Source organism: Eucyclogobius newberryi, unplaced genomic scaffold (genome assembly GCF_026437365.1).
Source record: "Eucyclogobius newberryi isolate DKJ021-1_F unplaced genomic scaffold, fEucNew1.0.hap1 SCAF_15, whole genome shotgun sequence".
Classification (NCBI taxonomy): domain Eukaryota; kingdom Metazoa; phylum Chordata; class Actinopteri; order Gobiiformes; family Gobiidae; genus Eucyclogobius; species Eucyclogobius newberryi.
In genome coordinates this window covers 22,566,004-22,584,249 of record NW_027315779.1, presented here as the reverse complement: position 1 = coordinate 22,584,249, position 18,246 = coordinate 22,566,004, and the positions used below count along the sequence as shown (strand labels likewise).

Below are 18,246 nucleotides of genomic sequence, written 5' to 3'. Positions count from 1 at the left end.
TTTGATTTGGGAAATAAGAGCAAGCAGAGAAAGTGTATGCAAATGTGACCTGCTATTTATTTTTAATCTGAGCGCAAAGGCTCAGTTTGAAATTTAAACCACAATAATGGCACGTCTCTTACAAGAAAGAGGAAGTTAGAAGCAGGAAGAACATGTCAAATACACATACAGTAAGTGACTTATTACTTCATAATCATCTGCAACTCATATTCTTAGCAAAGTGTGTGTATTTACCTCAAAACGAGACTTTAGACTATTCATAAAGTTCCTCCCATGGTTTCTAGAGGCAGCACTATATAAGCAGGTATGGAATATGATGGTATTTGTCTGTATTATTACCAGATTATTAGAGCTGTAGTAAAATCCATACACTTTATCATAGCATCATTTATGGCACTATTGCACATGTGACATATAAATGGTGTGGTTTTCTGCTCCATCTTTTACCAGCCGTGAGTCCGACCACGGCCTTGTCACGCTTCTGTTCACAGACGAAGCTACAGTCAAACACATCAAAGACACTGCTTTTAGTATATGCTTAATTTTAATATAATTTCAGCTCTGACTGTATCGTAAAACCTCTTCTCTCAACACATGTTTTAGAAAAAGTGTAGTCCAAATGACGATGATGCTATTATTACTGCAGTCATTTTAGCCCAGCATTACTCTAATTCTCACTTCTCAGTATAACTTAAATGACATGACGTCCATATAGTTTAAAGTGATGTTTATTGTCTTCTCATGGTGTGATTCAGAGCTGTAATCTTCTCCCGGGGTTTTCTATCCTAAAGCCTCCTCCAGTGAAGTGTGGTTTGTTGAACAGCTGAGGCAGACGCTCAATGTGCTCCACTTTATTTTGGTTCTTTGGTTCACTGCAGAAACACAAAAATGATAAAAATGCATTTCTTCTGTTTTATTTTATTTTAGCAAAACGTCTCATCTAATTAAATGCACAGATGTTACCTCTGCAGCATCTTCTGCCGTAGATACTTCCTCTTGGTGTTGGCCAGCTCATCGGCCAGTCTCTGATTCTCACACTTCAACTCGTTCACTTTCGAGTCGGTCATGGTGAGCTCTGCCATCAGCAACTAAAGAGAAGAACAATAGATATAAAAATAAATAATCAAGCATCCAATTTCACATCAAGTTTCACAGAATTTCTTCATCAATTACAGTTAAATAAGTGACAATGTCTTCAAATCCCCTGGTAGTAGCTGGAGAACTTCTTTTCCATTATTATTATTATTATTAGTAGTAGTATTATCTTGTCTTACACTAGCTGTTTTTATTTTATATTTTATTTTTATTTTATTTATTTTTATCTTTATTTATTTTTAGTTTTTTGTCTATAGGAGTTTTGTTTATAAGAGTTTTGTTTATAAGAGTTTTTCTATTAGGAGTGCTTTTCAAACTTCCTATAAGTTATCTATTCTTTTCTTCTGTATCTACCTGCGTTGCAACAATGAAATTTCCCCACGTGTGGACAATAAAGGATTATCTTATCTTATCTTTGTGTCTGCATTATTGTTCATGCTGAGTTGAATAAATGTCGAGGTCGATTTATAAAAATATACAATAAATAGCGATAGTAGAATAAGTGCAGTATTTCTGAAGTGATTACTAATTTAAACTTGTTTCAAGGCAGTTTAAATAGAACATGAAACAGGAAGTGCCTCTAATAAAAGTAAACATGAATTGGAAATACCCATATTCAGCTTCAAAGCAATAACTAAATGTGAAATAAGATGAGTTGTCCCACATCCACAAAGGCATTCGAAATCCCACTCATTTGAAAAGGACAAAGGACAAACCTTGAGTTTCTTGGTCCTGTCCCGGAGTGTCCAGCGGGACTGTTGGAGCTGTTCCGCCGCCTCTGGACCCGGCTGTCGGGCCAAGACGAGCTTCAGATCAACGTACAACTTCTCCTTCTCCTGTCGGGACAAAGCACGTGTGATTCAACAGTCTCGACTTCAGACGTGTTCCAGCTCAAACTACTTCACCTGTAATAGAAGCTCACTTTCTTCAACCTCCTGAGTCTTGGCAATGAGTCGCTTTTGTAACAACTGGATCTTCTGAATGAGCTCATATGCACCAGGATCACTTCCCTGCGCGCAATGCATTCAAAATCAACTTTTTTAACCAATTTCAGACGTTAGACATGAGAACGTGCTCATTTTGGAAAGTATCCTCAGGGCAGATTATAAAGCAATCTTTTTTACACGTTATAATAAAGTAATGAAGCTGTAGTTCACCTCGAGTCGTCTCCATCTGTGAATATTGATGGGTTTCAGCTGCTCCTCTAAGATGCTGTTTCTGGTCCGTTCTCTCAGCAGCTCCCTCTGCAGGTGGAAGAGCTCCTGTCTGCAACAGCGCGATACATGGACATTACTGGACCAAGCAAAAGTCACAAAAACCTCCCGCTGAACCCGATGAGGCCAAACACTAGAGTCGATTTAACACCAGCGACAGCCAAAAAGGAAGTAAAATCATATCATGCGGTAACTTTAAAGGAGAGGGCTGGCAGTGGATATTTAATACACATAGAAACATTTGTCCAAAACAAGTGGTCAAGAGTAATAGGTTAGTGGATAATCATCACAATATAATATAATTGTGACAGTTTTAGAAGCAGAATTATGTCTTCTTAGTTCAATGTATAGTCCAAAAAATAGACCGAAACGTTAATAACGTTTGGCTGTTTTTGTCAAATTTAATTTGATTTTGTCTTTCAGAAAGTTCAGTTTCATAAAGCCAGTTTCACAAACTTGAGGAACAGTAACATTAAAGATTCCACTGTTGTTTGGTCACAGACTCAATACTTGTGAATACCGTATTTTCCGGAGTTTAAGTCGCACCGGGGTATAAGTCGCAGCCAAAAACTGCATAATAGAGAAGAAAAAAACATATACAAGTTGCACTGGAGTATGACATGCGGTTGCAAGTGTGAAAATAACAAATAATATCACTTATAAGTCGCTCTGGAGTATAAGTATAAGTATAAATGTAAGTATACCCGCACCCCGGCCAAAACCATGAAAAAAGGTGCGACTTATAGTCCGAAAAATACGGTAATAGTAAAATCTGGATGTTTTTTCACACAATAATTGGCAACACTAACATTTAATATTGTAACATGACCACCAAAAACATTAAAATACTAAAAATACTCTTAAATTTCCTCATATTTGCTGTTCATGTTGCGCTCATAAACCTTTTCTTCACTTGACACTTTCAATCTTTCTCTCGAATACTTTCTACTCCTCAGTTACTTGTCCTTTACCTCAGCTCCTCTGTGTTGGGGATGCTCTTGTCCAGGATGCTCTTCTTCCTCCTCAGCTTCCTGACCTCCAGTTTGAGCAGTCGGACGTCCTCCAGGCGCTGGCTGTAGTGGAAGTCTCCCTTACTGAGGACGGACTGTTGGATCCGGATCTTCTCGTACAGCAGAGCTCGCTCGTCGTTGCGCCGCAGCAGCTGTTTCCCCAAGTTGTCTCGCTCTCGCATCATCTGGAACCAACATCTGATCATTCTCTATCCATAAAAGACGTCTGAAATATGGTGATTACAGTGATCGTTACTGTCATTGCAAGTGCACTGCTTTTACAATACTTCAAATTAGGTTTCGCAATTAGGTGTAGTGGTGCGAGATGTACTGTTTTTTGTTATTTCAGTAAAGAGTATAAAAGTATTGAAGTACATGTTTCAAATTTGACTTTTAGAGTAAAAATTAAAATGTCTTCTGTAGATTTTTGATGACTATTAAAGAGCGAAATGTGGTGATCTGATAAAGAATTGTCCTGTTTTTTTTCACTAATCAATAGTCTAATTGATTCTAATAATTCTAATAATTCTAATGATTGTAATGATTCTAATAATTCTCAAAGTTTTTAGATTTTTTTTGTGTATATTCAGGACTCAAAATCTTTGGGAAATCTGTCTCCGTGAATGTACTAAAAATAACCTCTTCAACCATACAGAAAGTACTTTTTACTTTTCAGTCCTTCTAAAAATGTAGAAAGTTTAAAAAAATATCTACAGTAAAATGTAGCATGATCAAATATTTAATAATCATTTTCTTATTTTTTCTTATTCACCATTATTGTATTTTTCTAATGTATTCTTTTACCTTATTTAAATAAATGAACCATAAATAAGTGAGTTTGGATGGTTTACAGATAAAAAGAGCACATTTACCTCTCCGTTCTCTCTGAAGTTAAATAAATGTATAAAGTAATGACATAATTGTTGGTTTAGCAGCTTGTCTCCTGCTCATACCTGCTCCAGCTGTTTCCTCTGCAGAGCCTGCTCAGCGTCTGCGTCCCAGAGGATCTTCTGTAGTTTGTGCTGCTCAGTTTTCTGCTTGTCCACCTGCTGCTTTGACTCCTCCAGCTGCAGCTTCATCGTCTGAAGTTCTACCTGGGAGACAAGGGAACCATCGGTGCAATCTTTCACGATCAGACATTTTTTGTTTCACAAATTCTCATAAATATACATCAAACATTTGGCTGCAGTCAAAGCTAAGTGGTGGATAAAGTTGTGGCCGTAAACTACTAACTTGGCTTGTGTAAAACACTATTTGTTAGCGCATTAGGTTTGTAACATTCCATTTGACTTTAAAACTCTGTATCTTGGCTGAATCGCTCCATCAATGGAAAGGATTGATGCATATTATATCCATCCATCCATTTTCTACCGCTTGTTCCCTTTCGGGGTCGCGGGTGACTGGAGCCTATCCCAGTGACTTTGGGCCTTAGGCGGGGTACATCCTGGACAGTGGCCAACTCGTCGCAGGGCAAACACAGAGACATAGACATTACAGACAGTTCACTCTCACATTCATTCACTAGGGCCTTTTACCTAACACATGCATGTCTTTGGACGGTGGGAGGAAGCCGGAGAACCCGGAGAGAACCCACGGTAACACAGGGAGGACATGCATATTATACATATATATATATATATTTTTTTAAATCATATTTTGACAATAACCTAACCATAGGTTAGGCTAATCATGTGACACATTAGACTATACTTTTCAGTAATACAAAGGGAATATGATTATATTAAAGATTTTACCAAACATTTTGCTTGTTTTTCTCCAATTTGGCTTTTTTTGTGACGTTTATAATGTCATTTCCTGGTTTGACTTGGGCAGCAAATATGACACAGGTAGAGGTAATTCCACAACTGTTTCTTAGCAACCAGATTGTAGACAAGGGCCAAAGTCTTGTTTTGTATAGTAGCACACATCTATAATCATGAGGATTAGACAAATCAAAATACTTTTTTACATTCCACATTCTTCGTTCTTAAAGTCAAGCAGCAAATACAATATTGGCAAACTTCAATTCATTTTGGGAATATTTAAATGCAAAAACTCTTCTTTTTAATATACAATTGAGCAGCGGCTTTACCCTGAGAGCCTCGTTGTCCTTGTCCAGGCGCTTGTGCTCCTGCTGCTCTTTGGCGATTGTCTGCTCCTTCCCAGTGATCTCATCCCTCAGACGGGACACCTGGCTGTTCATGCTCTTCATCTTCATCTTCAGCTCAGACATCTCCTCCTACATTTGTCAAGAGAGAGTCAGCACAACGTAAAACTACAGTGAAAGTTCCTCCTGGCAGTACCTGAGCTTCGATGAGGGTCTTGCTGTAGAGGTTCCTCTCAGTCATCATCGATTCAAAAAGGTTCTCCTGTTGCTTCAGTTTGCACTCGGACTCCGTCACCTTCTTCTTCCAGTCGAATATCTCCAACTCTCTGGCCTCCACGTCGTTTATTTTGACTTGCACCTGATTAAAGCAATAACCAGTTACACAGAATATGGCACTTTCATAATAAACAAATTCATTTGTATCCAGGGCCACTTCTAGTTTCGTTTGGAGTTTCTGAGGATCTGTACTTTACTTATAGTTACATTTTAGTTGAGTACTTATTACTTTGACTCCGCTACATTTGAAAGACAATTTTGATTCTTTCTATATTTTTCCAGAATGTGTTCAAAGTACTTTTCCACATTTATTATTATTATTATTACTATTCTTAATAAAAATATCTGTAGTGTTAACACATTTTGAAATAGTGGATAGTACACTATAGTTTTTATATTTACTATCTGACCAAATATAACATTATTGTAGTTATACTTGGGTGGGCTGAACAGTCACTTATTATTTAAAATAATTTGTAAAAAAGTACTTTAATTACAGCTTGTTTGACCACATCTGTAAAAAGACAAACCTATTGTCAAAAGTCTGAACAAAATAACTGCAGCGAGGATGAAAATCTGAGTTTTGGCTCCCCCTTGTGGATATTGGCACCTCTGCATGTGCATAGTCCATGTTTTTGAAAAGTAATCATACAAATGCTAGATAATAAAACTGTGTACATTGTTCACAAACTACATTCTGGTTGCTTTATTGAGTATATAGTATGTGTACATTGTATTCCCCTCCACGTGCCCTGCAGTGGCCTCGCCTTGTGCATGAGGCTGCTGGTCTCATTGATGTAGCGGTCACGCTCCTTCTCCAGCTGTTGGATGATCTGCCGTTGCTTCTGGGCCTCCTGGCGATACCCGCTGATCTCGTGTTCTAACCTCTTCTTGTCCTGCTCCAGAAGCTTCACCAAACTCTGCTGTTTCTCCGTCGACGCAGCAGCTTTGATCATGTTCTGTAGAAACAGTAGAAATAATCAGTTGAAGGAAGTGTCACTTGTGTTGCATAAGCTGTGGATGGTTTAAGCTGAACTGGACCTTATTGAGGATGGCTCGTTCTCTTGTCAGCTCATCAATAGCTTTTTTATCTGTATCAACCTGCTTCTGGGCTGATTCAAGATCTGTGTAAAAGCATCATGAAATAGTGGCGGGTGACATTAAAAAAATCAAACAATATAATCAACAATATTCAGACAATATTATGTCAATCCAACAGAATAGTGTTAAACATGTTTGGACATATTTCAGATGAATGTGAAATACCTGTAAAATGTATGACAAAAGTGCAGAAATATTACACCCTTATTTTGTATGAAATAACTTTTTTAAGAATAAAAAAAGAATCTGCTCCTTTTTACAGCATTTTTACTCTAAACAATACACTCAATATTTCAAAAGGTTTCTTCAAAACAACATTCATGATTATTTAAATGTAGATACATTGCCCACCTCGACATGAAATACAGATTTACTGCCAAAAGAATCATATTCAATAACTGTAATTTAATAGTTAAGCCCAAAACCCCGATGATATGTTCCAAAATGTGTAAAATAATAACAGATTCTTGACGGTACTAAACAATCAGCGAATCATTGCTCTCTAGTGGTTATTTCACAGTACTGCCGAGCAGAACAGATTCATTTGACAATAATCTAAAACCAGTTTCACACGAATTTGCAGGGAAATATTTTAGAGAAACCTTCTGTAAATTCAAATAATGTTGTTCTTTCTGATATGTTAAAACCCCAAAGCTGACCTTTCTCCAGCCCAGTGATCTGAGCCCTCAGCGTCTCCTTCTGCACGTCCACGTCAGCCTTCTGCTCCTCCATCTGATGGAACTTTTTCTGAATGGCCTCTCGCATCTTTATCTGTTTGGAAATCTCCTGCCGCATCTGACTCACCTCGTCCTCTCTCATCTGGTAAGGACATATCAATGGACATGAACAACAATAACACAGTTTTACTTCGTGCAAACACCTCTCTCTGATGGTTGATATTGTCTACTGAACATATCTTTAAATAATATAAATGGACTCCACTTAGGAATCATGGTTTTAGGAACATTATTATAACAATACATTTGGGATGGGGAACAGAAAACCATAAACTTTTGTACCTTGAGCTCATTTGTGATTTGATGGTTTTCCAGAATGAGATGTTCTTTAGCCGAAGTCAGCTGCTCGAACTCCTGTTGTTGTTTTGCACTTTTCATTTGCATCTGCTCCAGTTCTTTGGCAGCTCTCTCATTCAAAAGCTTTTAAATATGAAAGAAGACGTGTGAATGTAACAACAGACAGCTTGAGGATGGAGAGTGTAGAAGGATAAGGATGGTTTTGAGTGTGTGGTACCCTGATCTCTCTCAGCTGCTGCTCCTGCCTCTGCTGCTCCTCTTTGGCCTTTTGGCTCTGCTGACTCAGCGCTTTGAGCTCGGCCATCTTGGCGTCCATGTCTGCGTGCAGCTGCTTCACCTCCTTGTCCAGTTTCTCCTTCAGCCTCATCTCACGGGAGATCTCATTCTGCTGCACCTGAAGCTCCTGCTGCAGCTAGAGCCACGACACAGTGAGTTATCAACCTAGTTCCTTTGTCTGAACTGAAGCATGGTTTTGCATTTATGGTATAACAATACTAAGAAACATGGAGTATACAAAAGGTATTTTAAAGCAAACACTGAACTATTATAAAGGGTGATATATCTACTAACTTAAACGGCAAAATATACTTTCCAAATTGTCACTAAAGACCTCATAACTCAACTGTTTTAAGTAAAATGTGACTATTGCTGCTTCTGTATCTGCTCACCTCGGCCAATCAGAGAGATGTTTACAGCCAAAAAGCTTTTAAGGCATCTTTATGATAAGTAAAAGTGTTTTTCACTATAAGGCTAACAACTTGATACTATTAGTGAGCGATCATATTCATGCCCAATACCAACTGTAGTGAAGGAAGAACAGCTGATGGTCAATGATCTCTGCCAACACTTGACAGCCAATAATGTAGAGCCAATATATTGTATGTTAAATGACTATAAACTCAGTGCATTCTTTTACATAAGAAAATGAGTGTTCATACAAAGCTTCATGTATCTCCTTTAGTCTCTCCAAAATATCAGCATTTGCTTGAGTTTTAAGGGCAAGAGCTGATACATAAAAAGTACAAAATATCATAAAGCGTCCAGACAATATATTGGTCCATCACTAGATCCCAGGACTTATTCTATAAAGGAGTGTTTTGAGCAATGGTCGCCGCAGCTCCCGGGACACTTGGTCAGGACCTCAGCTGGAGGAAAACATATGCCACCTTATTGATGGCGCAAACTGTCCATCATGAAAAGTCCTTGTGACCACATGTGGTGACGATAATCATTCCTGTCACATCTTCTCTGGACTTCAGTGCGATTGGCTGCCGGCTGTGGCCACATGTACAAATCAGTAACGGTGGTAGTGATTTTTTACCTGTGAAATGGTCTCTTGGGCTTGATCCCGGAGCAGCTGGGCGTCCTGCTGTGTTTGCGTGAGCTGCTTGAGTCGGTCTCTGAGCTGTTCGGCCGAGGCCAGCAGCTCGTCTCTCTCTCTGCTCAGCTCTTCATTCAGTTTGAGCAGCTCACTGTGAACACACCTCACACATCAGACACAGACAAATGTGTGGTTCACGCCTCACAATTTACCTCTGCTCTTGATCGTCAGAATATCCCGTTTGCTGTTCAATCTTTTTGGTGAGATCTGCAACTTCTTCTCTTAGCTTTTTGATGATCTCCTTTTCCTTTTTTTCTTTCTCGAGAGCCGTGTCGACCATTTTCCACGCTTTATCCAGCTCCTGTAGGAAGAAGATGACATGGAATTAGTCACTCTGCACAATGCAATGTTTTAGGAATGTTGCATACATAGAACATTAAAGTGATAAATACTCTTTTCAGTGAGGCGATTATGTTCTCGTCTTCTTGGGACAGTTTGAGAGCGGCGGACACTTTGGTGGAGGTGGCCACTATCTCTGCGTTGAGCTCTCTGCACTTGGACATGAGCCTCCTCTCGTTGTCTCTGGACTTCTTCAGCACATGGAGCAGCTTCTCGTACTCCACGCGGACCTTCTCCACGCTCTGGTCGCCCAGCAACTCATTCAGGACCACATAGAACTCCTCCAGGGACTCGAAGGTGTCCTCAGTCTGCTTCTCCTCTGACTCGAGCTCCTGGAGAAACGTGGCTGACTGTCAGTGGGAACATTTTATTATTTACTATCGAGTTTGGTGATTTGGTGATTCTCCAACTGAGGTAAGTTTCTGGTCTCACCGTGTGGATTCATCTGCAGTTCGAATGTTTGCTAAATTTAGAGACGTGTGTAGTTCTATCCACATTTCTGACCTTTGAGTGAGTCCTTGAATGTAGCAGTAATGATATAATATATGATGTTATGATATATAAATATGATAATGGGCTTGGCTTAGCTTTGACCTGTTTCAGCCCTCTTATAGGCCTGACTGTGGCACACAACTTGTCCAATATGGTTAAATATGTTTGAGTTATTCTAGTTTTTTACTGCCTATTTAATGTTGATGGCTTTATGGATTAAGATCCCATTAAAACGTACCTCTTCACCCAAGCCTATGACCTGCCCTACCCTTAGCCTCCTCTACCCCACTGACTACACTTCTTCCCCCTGTTACATCCCCATCATTTTCTTTCTACTTCTTCTGTCTTTTTTATTTTGTCTGTACATTATTGTGTATTGTACGTGCTGTCCCCCCCTGTCTGTAAATACCCCCCCCCCCTTTTTGTATCTGTCAAAGCGTCTTTGGGTCCCTGAAAAGCACTATATAAATAAAATGAGCACACATGAGCACACTTACCTCCATAATGCAGCACACACACGTACACAGGCAGAACGTGTGGATCAAGGCTCGTGAGAGACGCGCGTGTGTTGATGTCGGTTGCTAAGTGACTGTTGCTAGTCTCGCGAGGCGTCGTTCTGCGGAGCCAGGGCTCAGAAGGCCCGACCACGTGACCACATGTGACGTGGCGTGGATCTATTAAGTTTAAAGTTATAGATTATAAATCCATCACGGCGCAAAGAGAGTTCAGGATCAACACAAGAACTGTCAAGGCCCAAATACCAGTGGTGTAGAAAGTAGCCAATTACAAATACTCACTATTATTACTACTTAAAGGCGGTATGGACGATTTTTCGGCGATTTGAGAATGCAGGCGGAAGTGCGCATGCGCACTCCCCCGTGCGGACTGATACAACACACACGTGCGTTTGTTTATTAGCGCAACGGAGCGCATCGCATCTCTCGTCTCCCGTAGATTTCTGTCCACTTCTGCGTCAGCTCCAACTGTCTTTCTCCGTCTTCATTTTGCCCCGTACACTGAGGGAACTATATTATGATAGATCCATGCGCTTGGGCACGCGGAAACGTGGGGACGACCCGCACGCGGCTGCAGGTGAGTGATAGGTGCGTTTTATGATTGATACGTGGCAGGACAAATGATTTATCCACGCCACGAGGAAATATGATAAAAAATTTGCTGAAAAAAATCGTCCATACCACCTTTAATATTGAGTAGACTTTTGGGGGTGATTGTATATTTTGAGTAATTTCTAACCATGTAATTATTTAAGGTTACATGTAAAAATGATGAGTACAGCTGGAGGTAATCGCCACAATCGAACTATAAACCGTAGATATATATTATACTTATACTATACAGCACTGCACCTCCTGCTCTGATTGGTCAGAGCTCAGAAACCTGTGATTTATTATATCGTTTTGTATAAAATATGAATCGAAAATGCAAGTGACTTCATTAGCATTTTTCATGTGTGTTTTTACTTCAATTACTTTTGGCAGCAGTCCTTGTAATTGAGTACACCATTCGCCATGTAATTGTACTTTTACTTGAAGACAGCTTTCCACCAGTTTATAATCTTCTCTCTTGATGGGAAATGTATATATTTATAAGTAATGACAAAGAGACACAATTTGGTTGTATAAAATTTAAACATTTTAATAAATAAAATTTGATGTAATATACACCATTATGAGTATACAACTACAACAAGCATACCAAGACATTTGAAATACAAAAAGCTGACAATTGAGTAGCTTTAAAAGCTCCAGTTTTCCGAAAGAGTGGGAGTAAGGGGAAATTACAATAGCCATACATTCTTGTTAGTGTTTGTGCCGACAAATAAAAAGCATGAGTATAAGAACTTTCAGAGAAGTGAAACCAAAGTCATGAGTTCTTTATCCAAGTGTAACAAGTGAATATTGAGGTACTGAGTTGTCTGTATCTAAAAATGAGCACACTTCAAACAAACTGCAGTTTTGTGAATCTGAAAGTCATAATGTGAAAAATAAAGCACTGTAAATGAGTTCATACGGCTTGTGACGACTCGGAAGACTCAACATTACTATCAGAGTGTTGACTTGCACTATTATATGATCATAAATGTAGAAAGTGACACTTCCACGCAGAGTTGAACGGCAGAAGGCGTTCAAATGTCTGGTTGGGTTTGTGCAGCAGACTACGGCGTCTGCCACTCATTCTTCAGTCAAATCCAGCACGTAACATCATCGCACTATCATTGTTCACGGTACTGCCAAAACGGCTCGTCCACAGTGAGCAACATTTGAACATTAAAATCGAAATCAGCACCAAATTGAGTCCTTAAAGTCATCCAAGTAATGCAGGTATTGCCTATTGTAGTTGTGTCTACTTTGAACAAACTGCACCAGGAATCAAATATTTCCCATAGAACTAGTAATTCCTCAAACTATCCTAACATTGACACTCCTTGCATGACTGATGAGTACAGTACGTAGTAGAGCTACATTTGTCTGAAGCGAGACATGAGTAACTAAAAGAAAGCACCACACATGTTGTTTTAGAATAGCACCAGTTCAATATATGTGTAATATTATGGTGTTTTTGGCAATGTACAGCACTAAAGTCTCGCCTCCAACCAACTGCTGCGATGCCCCACCTCCACTTTCAAGCACAGGTCAAAACAGAATATCTTTGAGTGCACATGCCTGAAACGAAAAGTGTCACAATTGCATCCTCATTAAATACACACTGTTCATAATATACATCTAGCGTTGTACACACGTGTGCGCTGTAGTGGAACAGATCACAGAGAGCACCTTGCAAAATCTATCTCTGGGCATAAGTCAAAGTTACAAGGCTGTTTTTTTTTTTTTCTTCTAAGTTGGAGGTTGATGGCCCATAAAACGTTAACAATCACCGTACAGCAAGCAAACGCCAGCTATAAAAACTAACTCTGGAGTCTTTCTGAGTGGTAATGATAAGAAGTATATAGTGCACCATCTTTTTGTTTGGTACTCAACTGAAAAGGAAAACAAAACTACTGGTGTGCATTGCTACAATAGTAAAGCAACACATTCATAGAAAAATAACAGACTTATACATTCTTTTAAAACATAAAAACTGTCCCCAAATATAGATACTCATACAACCATTTGGTTCCATGACAATATATATTTATTTTATATATATATACATATATATATTTATATATGTTTTCTCTATATGTTTCGGTTCTAGAATAAATCCTTAAAACTAGTTTCTAGGTTTTCCATCACTCACAGACAGATGGACAGCAGCCTGTTACAGTAGTATGTTACTGTTACAGTAGTACGTAACTGTTACAGTAGTGCGTACAGCAGTGCGTTACTGTTACATTAGTACGTTATTGTTACAGTAGTATGTTAGTATGTTACTGTTACAGTAGTACGTTACTGTTACAGTAGTGCGTTACTGTTACAGTAGTATGTAACTGTTACAGTAGTACGTAACTGTTACAGTAGTATATTATTGTTACAGTAGTACGTAACTGTTACAGTAGTGCGTACAGTAGTACGTTACTGTTACAGTAGTATGTAACTGTTACAGTAGTGCGTACAGTAGTACGTAACTGTTACAGTAGTATGTTACTGTTACAGTAGTATGTTATTGTTACAGTAGTGCGTTACTGTTACAGTAGTACGTAACTGTTACAGTAGTGCGTACAGTAGTGCGTTACTGTTACAGTAGTGCGTTACTGTTACAGTAGTATGTTACTGTTGCAGTAGTATGTTATTGTTACAGTAGTACGTAACTGTTACAGTAGTGCGTACAGCAGTGCGTTACTGTTACATTAGTACGTTATTGTTACAGTAGTATGTTAGTATGTTACTGTTACAGTAGTACGTTAATGTTACAGTAGTGCGTTACTGTTACAGTAGTATGTAACTGTTACAGTAGTATGTTACTGTTACAGTAGTACGTAACTGTTACAGTAGTGCGTTACTGTTACAGTAGTATGTTACTGTTACAGTAGTACGTAACTGTTACAGTAGTGCTTTACTGTTACAGTAGTATGTTACTGTTACAGTAGTGCGTTACTGTTACAGTAGTATGTTACTGTTACAGTAGTACGTAACTGTTACAGTAGTGCGTTACTGTTACAGTAGTATGTAACTGTTACAGTAGTACGTAACTGTTACAGTAGTGCGTTACTGTTACAGTAGTGCGTTACTGTTACAGTAGTATGTTATTGTTACAGTAGTACGTTACTGTTACAGTAGTACGTAACTGTTACAGTAGTATGTTACTGTTACATTAGTACGTTATTGTTACAGTAGTATGTTAGTATGTTACTGTTACAGTAGTACGTTAATGTTACAGTAGTGCGTTACTGTTACAGTAGTATGTAACTGTTACAGTAGTATGTTACTGTTACAGTAGTACGTAACTGTTACAGTAGTGCGTTACTGTTACAGTAGTATGTTACTGTTACAGTAGTATGTAACTGTTACAGTAGTATGTTACTGTTACAGTAGTACGTAACTGTTACAGTAGTGCTTTACTGTTACAGTAGTATGTTCCTGTTACAGTAGTGCGTTACTGTTACAGTAGTACGTAACTGTTACAGTAGTGCGTTACTGTTACAGTAGTATGTTACTGTTACAGTAGTATGTAACTGTTACAGTAGTATGTTACTGTTACAGTAGTACGTAACTGTTACAGTAGTGCGTTACTGTTACAGTAGTGCGTTACTGTTACAGTAGTACGTTACTGTTACAGTAGTATGTTACTGTTACAGTAGTACGTTAATGTTACAGTAGTGCGTTACTGTTACAGTAGTATGTAACTGTTACAGTAGTATGTTACTGTTACAGTAGTACGTAACTGTTACAGTAGTGCGTTACTGTTACAGTAGTATGTTACTGTTACAGTAGTGCGTTACTGTTACAGTAGTATGTTACTGTTACAGTAGTATGTTACTGTTACAGTAGTGCGTTACTGTTACAGTAGTATGTTACTGTTACAGTAGTATGTAACTGTTACAGTAGTATGTTACTGTTACAGTAGTACGTAACTGTTACAGTAGTGCGTTACTGTTACAGTAGTGCGTTACTGTTACAGTAGTATGTTATTGTTACAGTAGTACGTTACTGTTACAGTAGTACGTAACTGTTACAGTAGTATGTTACTGTTACATTAGTACGTTATTGTTACAGTAGTATGTTAGTATGTTACTGTTACAGTAGTACGTTAATGTTACAGTAGTGCGTTACTGTTACAGTAGTATGTAACTGTTACAGTAGTATGTTACTGTTACAGTAGTACGTAACTGTTACAGTAGTGCGTTACTGTTACAGTAGTATGTAACTGTTACAGTAGTATGTTACTGTTACAGTAGTGCGTTACTGTTACAGTAGTATGTTACTGTTACAGTAGTATGTTACTGTTACAGTAGTACGTAACTGTTACAGTAGTGCGTTACTGTTACAGTAGTATGTAACTGTTACAGTAGTATGTTACTGTTACAGTAGTACGTAACTGTTACACTAGTGCTTTACTGTTACAGTAGTATGTTACTGTTACAGTAGTGCGTTACTGTTACAGTAGTATGTTACTGTTACAGTAGTATGTTACTGTTACAGTAGTGCGTTACTGTTACAGTAGTATGTTACTGTTACAGTAGTATGTAACTGTTACAGTAGTATGTTACTGTTACAGTAGTACGTAACTGTTACAGTAGTGCGTTACTGTTACAGTAGTATGTTATTGTTACAGTAGTACGTTACTGTTACAGTAGTACGTAACTGTTACAGTAGTACGTTACTGTTACAGTAGTATGTTATTGTTACAGTAGTACGTTACTGTTACAGTAGTATGTTACTGTTACAGTAGTGCGTTACTGTTACAGTAGTATGTTACTGTTACAGTAGTATGTAACTGTTACAGTAGTGCTTTACTGTTACAGTAGTATGTTACTGTTACAGTAGTATGTAACTGTTACAGTAGTACATTACTGTTACAGTAGTACGTAACTGTTACAGTAGTATGTTACTGTTACAGTAGTATGTTATTGTTACAGTAGTATGTTATTGTTACAGTAGTACGTAACTGTTACAGTAGTATGTTACATTGTGTCACAGAAGCAGACTCTACACAACTCAGTTCCCACTCACTTGTCAGGACTGGATACGAGATGTGTGTTAGTATTTTCTCACCTACAAAAAATATGTCATAACAAGATGTGTTGAAGTATTTACACTGTGACTCTGTAACGCATGTTGTACCTAGTTCCTCCCTGGATGTGATGGCAGGGCTGAGTGGAGCATCTGGAGTGTGCCTTTAGGGTAACTATGGTGTTTTTGTTCTGTCATTCATGAATATCTTTAAAATATTTGTTGAAATGATTTATTTAGATGTGGCATGATTCATTGGGTAACACTGAAAACTGTGTAGCACTTATCAGATATATTCCAATATTTGTATTTACAAAAGTGTATTATGAATAAAGTATGTAATGAGTTCTAATGAGTTGAAGCATTTCCTTTTCAGGCTTCAATGGTAACTCATCTCTATGTTCAGATGACTCCAAGCCAAATCATATAGATGGCAGATGATCAGGTTTTGTTGCAAACAAATTATGCTATTTAAATTAATTTTCTACCGCGAAATAGAGCATTGGGATAAAGCATGTTCATTTATATAGATAAGTCTGTCAAACCTTAAACAGTAGCCAGGGCACAACTGTTACAGCTACAGTACTGAGATGTAAGTGAATTATACTCTACAGTATAACAGTACCACAGAGGAAGAGGATTCATCAATTACTCAAGAATATAAATGCATGGGAAAAGCCATTATTGCACCTTTAAGTTACTGTGCCCTAGAAATGATGCACAGGTTCCAAGCTTGAGCGTTCAAATCCTCACGAAAGAACTATCCATATGTTTGGGCCTTTTAATAATTATAATTAATTATTATTTGTAAATTTCATGTTTCTTGTCATTTAAACAGTAGGTCAGAAGATTCTTCTCTGCATATTTACTACTGCACAGTCATAGTGTTGTCTCTTTCCCCAGTATCAGTGCAAAGGATTCAGATGTTGTCTGTCTGACTATACACTATGTACACGCTTCTCCCAGTGGCATGTCCTTTGCCCTCACAGCTCTGAGCTCTGATCTACACTCATGTCACTGACCTCGCCAGTCCCTGAAAAGCCCTTGGTCATGTCAGAACAATAGACCGGATAGTCTATGGTTAAAACCGCTTGCCAGCTATAACATTATGTCATTCAGTGCATTTGATTCTGCTGATAACTCTCTCTCAGGTGCAAATTCATCTTTTAATTTTATAATTTGGAAAATATATTGGATCTGTCAACATTAAGATACAAGAATATTTTTTCAATATAAATTACTTTTGAATATATTCTATTTAACATCTGTAGATGCATGCATATATTCTTCTGTAATAATATCTCCTCATAACAAAATAAGCACCTTTATCGTACACTATTTATAATTAAATAAATATTTATCTAAGATTAAATGTTGACATAATGCTCACAAGTGTCTGGTTGTTATGTCTTCTGATGCCACCAACAAATCTTCATACAACAAAAGTCAATTGCATTCATGCATTATGTTCATGGTGAAGGAAAGTCTCAACCCATTTCAAAGTTGTCATTTATCATTCAAGCAGCAGTTTGTGGTTGTAACAATAAAGCAGCTTTCCGTCTGGTTTAGCACCATAGCTCTGCTGGAATGAAATGGCTTGTTGAGCTATTTGGCAATTGTATGAATGATAATTCTATGACAGTGGCGTAGCACCAGGAAGTTTATTTTATGATTTTGTTTATTGCGCCACAATAAGTCTTTTTAGGGGTACACTAATAGTTAATTGCATTAGATTTGTTAAATATGTTTAATATTTGTTTTACTTGCCAAAGTAAAATCAACCACTTTTTAGTTGCTTTCAAACTTGGCACAATTTAACCTCAATAAAGCCACACTTCGTAGCCCCACAACAGTTATAGTTTTTGTTTGAGATTAGTATTTTCTAACGAGTAAAAACTGGTTAGTTGTTTACAATACAAAACACATGGTTCACAATAGGTTTCCTCAACAATCATCTTTTGTTATATCAGTGACAAGCTTAATAAAGTCTATCTAGTCTCTAACAATCAAGTCTAAATAACAACAAATGAAACCAGGCAACCAATTAGAAGATCTGTACGGCCAAA

The 18,246-nt window shown here is 38.0% G+C and overlaps 1 protein-coding gene across 1 annotated transcript; it reads right to left on the bottom strand.

The window, feature by feature from the left end:
- Positions 1-711: 711 nt before the first annotated feature.
- cfap58 (cilia and flagella associated protein 58) lies at positions 712-17,232 on the bottom strand. The gene is made up of 18 exons (XM_072445450.1): positions 17,203-17,232; positions 9,611-9,907; positions 9,371-9,519; positions 9,159-9,309; positions 8,055-8,249; positions 7,823-7,960; positions 7,463-7,622; positions 6,744-6,826; positions 6,470-6,661; positions 5,623-5,784; positions 5,412-5,558; positions 4,273-4,413; positions 3,281-3,504; positions 2,253-2,361; positions 2,001-2,105; positions 1,812-1,931; positions 964-1,088; positions 712-872 (listed from the first exon to the last, which is right to left on the bottom strand). The coding sequence occupies exons 1-18, from the start codon at positions 17,230-17,232 to the stop codon at positions 752-754; spliced, it is 2,649 nt and encodes an 882-aa protein (XP_072301551.1). The 3' UTR covers positions 712-751.
- Between the last annotated feature and the right edge of the window lie 1,014 nt (positions 17,233-18,246).

Coding starts and splice junctions, on each gene's coding strand:
- cfap58 (XM_072445450.1), bottom strand. CDS start 17,232: ATGACCAAGGGCTTTTCAGGGACTGGCGAG. Junction 9,310..9,370: donor TCTGACGATCAAGAGCAGAG/GTAAATTGTGAG, acceptor GTGTGTTCACAG/TGAGCTGCTCAAACTGAATG. Junction 1,089..1,811: donor ACAGGACCAAGAAACTCAAG/GTTTGTCCTTTG, acceptor TCTTCTCTTTAG/TTGCTGATGGCAGAGCTCAC.